The 2,424-nt window shown below is 55.0% G+C and overlaps 1 protein-coding gene across 1 annotated transcript in view; it reads left to right on the top strand.

Annotated features, from left to right (window-relative positions):
* MED27 (mediator complex subunit 27) overlaps positions 1–2,424 on the top strand; it is a 164,464-nt gene that overhangs the window by 597 nt on the left and 161,443 nt on the right. Inside the window, exon 2 of the mRNA XM_006754177.2 lies at positions 1,889–2,033. Within this exon, the coding sequence (XP_006754240.1) occupies positions 1,889–2,033 (145 nt within the window). The remainder of the gene's footprint in view (positions 1–1,888; positions 2,034–2,424) is intronic.

Consider the following 2,424-nt stretch of genomic DNA (forward strand, 5'->3'; position numbering starts at 1 on the left):
GGCCGGGCAGCCTCACACCCAGCCCCCTGTGCCCCGGCGGCCTCACCCACCTGCGGCCGGCCCTGCCCCAAGCCCAGGGGCACCCACCTGAGGAACCCTCATTCCTCGTGGATCTGGATTCATCGGGCCCCCTGCCCAACCCCCCACAGCACAGAACAGGCACCGTCAGCCTTTCCCTCCCCCTCCAGCACCCGCCACTCTCCATCTCCTCTCCCCTCCCTGGTCCGGCCCAGTTCCCTCCCCAGGGGAGAGCCAGGCTCAGGTGTAACAGCGGAATCACTTCACCTCCCGTCACTTATTACAGCGGTTCTCAACCTCGGCTGCACATTAGAGTCACCTGGGAATCTTTTTAAAACCCTGATTTCCGGGCCCCATCCTCCGGAAATTCGGTTTCTTTGTTACTAATGTTGTGGCCCCACCCCATAACAAAGACACAGAATTTCCAGAGGATGGGGCCCGGAAATCAGGATTTTAAAAAGATTCCCAGGTGACTCTAATGTGCAGCCCAGGTTGAGAACCACTGCCTCATTAGCTTGTGGTCCTTTGAAGGCGAAGGACTGTGCATTTCTCTCTCTTTCGTGCAGGTTAACCTTCACTCCTTCCACGTTATCAGTGCTGGTGTGAGAATGAAGCGGGAGGACGTGTGTAAATCGCACATAGGAGGCACCTTTAACTGGCTAGGTCCTCAGGTTGTCTTCCCTTCCGTGAGAGAGCCAGCCCTGCCCGCGGACGGTCTTGTTGGCCTTTCCGGATTTCCGCATTTTATTTCTCAGAGCTGAGCCGAGCCGAGCAGGGAAAGGCCCCCCTTTGAATCCTGGGGTGGTTTGGTTCTTTTTTCTCAACTTGTCTCCCGAGGAAGCAGATGGAAGAGGGAGGTAGAACCGAGGAGAAGGTGGTGGCCAAGGGATGGTGCCTCTTTTCCATCCCCCGGAAGTAGTTGCCTTCTCTTTTGGGGGGAAGCCAGGGAATCGCACCCCCTCCTCAGCTCGCACATCGCGTGCGGTTCTCTGGCACCGCCCGTCACTACTCTCCCGCTCGCTCGAGGGGCCGCGTGGGTCACCCTTCCTTTCCTCGCTTCCGTGTCCTCCCGGTTTGCTTCCCTTTGCAATGTTCAGGAGGCCGCAGCCCTTCATGTCTTAGAGCTTAAGAAGGTCTGCATTGCCCCTTTGCCTTCTTAGATCTTTCTGCGAGAAGAAGGTGACGGGAGCTTCTGAAGGAACGTGGCACGAGCAGCAGCTCCTTGGGCGGCTCCTGGGGACGGTTTGGGACGGCCCCTCGGACCCCGGGCCCCTGGGACGGTGCTCCTGGAACGTCCTTTCCCTTGGCTCACTGTCCCAGTTTCTCGGGAGTTTTCCTGCGAGACTGACGCAGCCCCTCTGTAGGGCCTTGCCCGTCCATTTGTTTATTTTCTCTCTCCTTTGTTTTGTTAAGTTTTGCCATCTGTGAAGCACCAGGTACAAATCTATCCCTGCGTGAACGGCAGGTCATCATCATTTATTCAGGTACTTGCTGTTCTGCCAAATGTGACGATCTGTTTGGGGGCCCGGAGACGCAGTGAGGAGCAGTGTTTCATTTACCACCTTTCACAGTGCCGGGGCGCCGCGCAGAGAATGATGCGAGCTGTAAAAGCCCCGTTTCAGGCGTCTTCCTGACTCAGGTGCTCTTAACTTCCCGCCTCCTTTGGGATGGCACCTGAGGGCTGGGTTTTAAAATAAGATAAGCGCCCAGGTAGGGGTGTTCTGGATTGTTCCCAATCTTTTTCACCCCCCCAAAAAGCTCTTCTTTTTGGGGGGCTTCTGACGGACGTTGAAGAGCAGCCCTTGACCACTGTGGTGGCGAGCGCTGGCCTTTCCGGGGACTCAGGTTTGCTCTCCCTGCTCCTTTTCAGCGAGCTGGAACGTCTGAGCAACCTGGTGGGCAAGCCGTCGGAGAACCACCCGCTCCATAACAGCGGCCTGCTGAGCCTGGACCCCGTGCAGGACAAAACGCCCCTCTACAGCCAGCTCCTCCAGGCCTACAAGTGGTCAAACAAGGTAAGGCGGCCGATGGAGGGAGAGCCGGGCTTCTCAGGCGCGTGAGTGCAGAGGTGAGGGTACGTTTTTATTTCTTTTTTGTTCTTGATTCAGCCTGGGGTTACAGCGTTGGAAGTTTTAGGGTTTCCCTGTGAGCTCGTGTCCTTTGAAGTCCTTGGAGGTTTTTGAGGCTTAGTCATGATGCTCAGATAATTAAATTAAAAAATCTAAGGTGTAATTAACCTGGAGGCTGGCTAGGGAAGCAGCTTTGTTTTGTTTTGTTATCAATCCTCACCTGAGGATATGATTTTTATTGATTTTTTAGAGAGAGGGAGCGAGAGAGAGAGCGAAACATCAGTGTGAGAGAGAAATATTGATTGATTGCTTCTTGTACATGCCTTTTCTGGGGATT

Source organism: Myotis davidii, unplaced genomic scaffold (assembly GCF_000327345.1).
Source record: "Myotis davidii unplaced genomic scaffold, ASM32734v1 scaffold651, whole genome shotgun sequence".
In the NCBI taxonomy this organism is placed as follows: Eukaryota; Metazoa; Chordata; class Mammalia; order Chiroptera; family Vespertilionidae; genus Myotis; species Myotis davidii.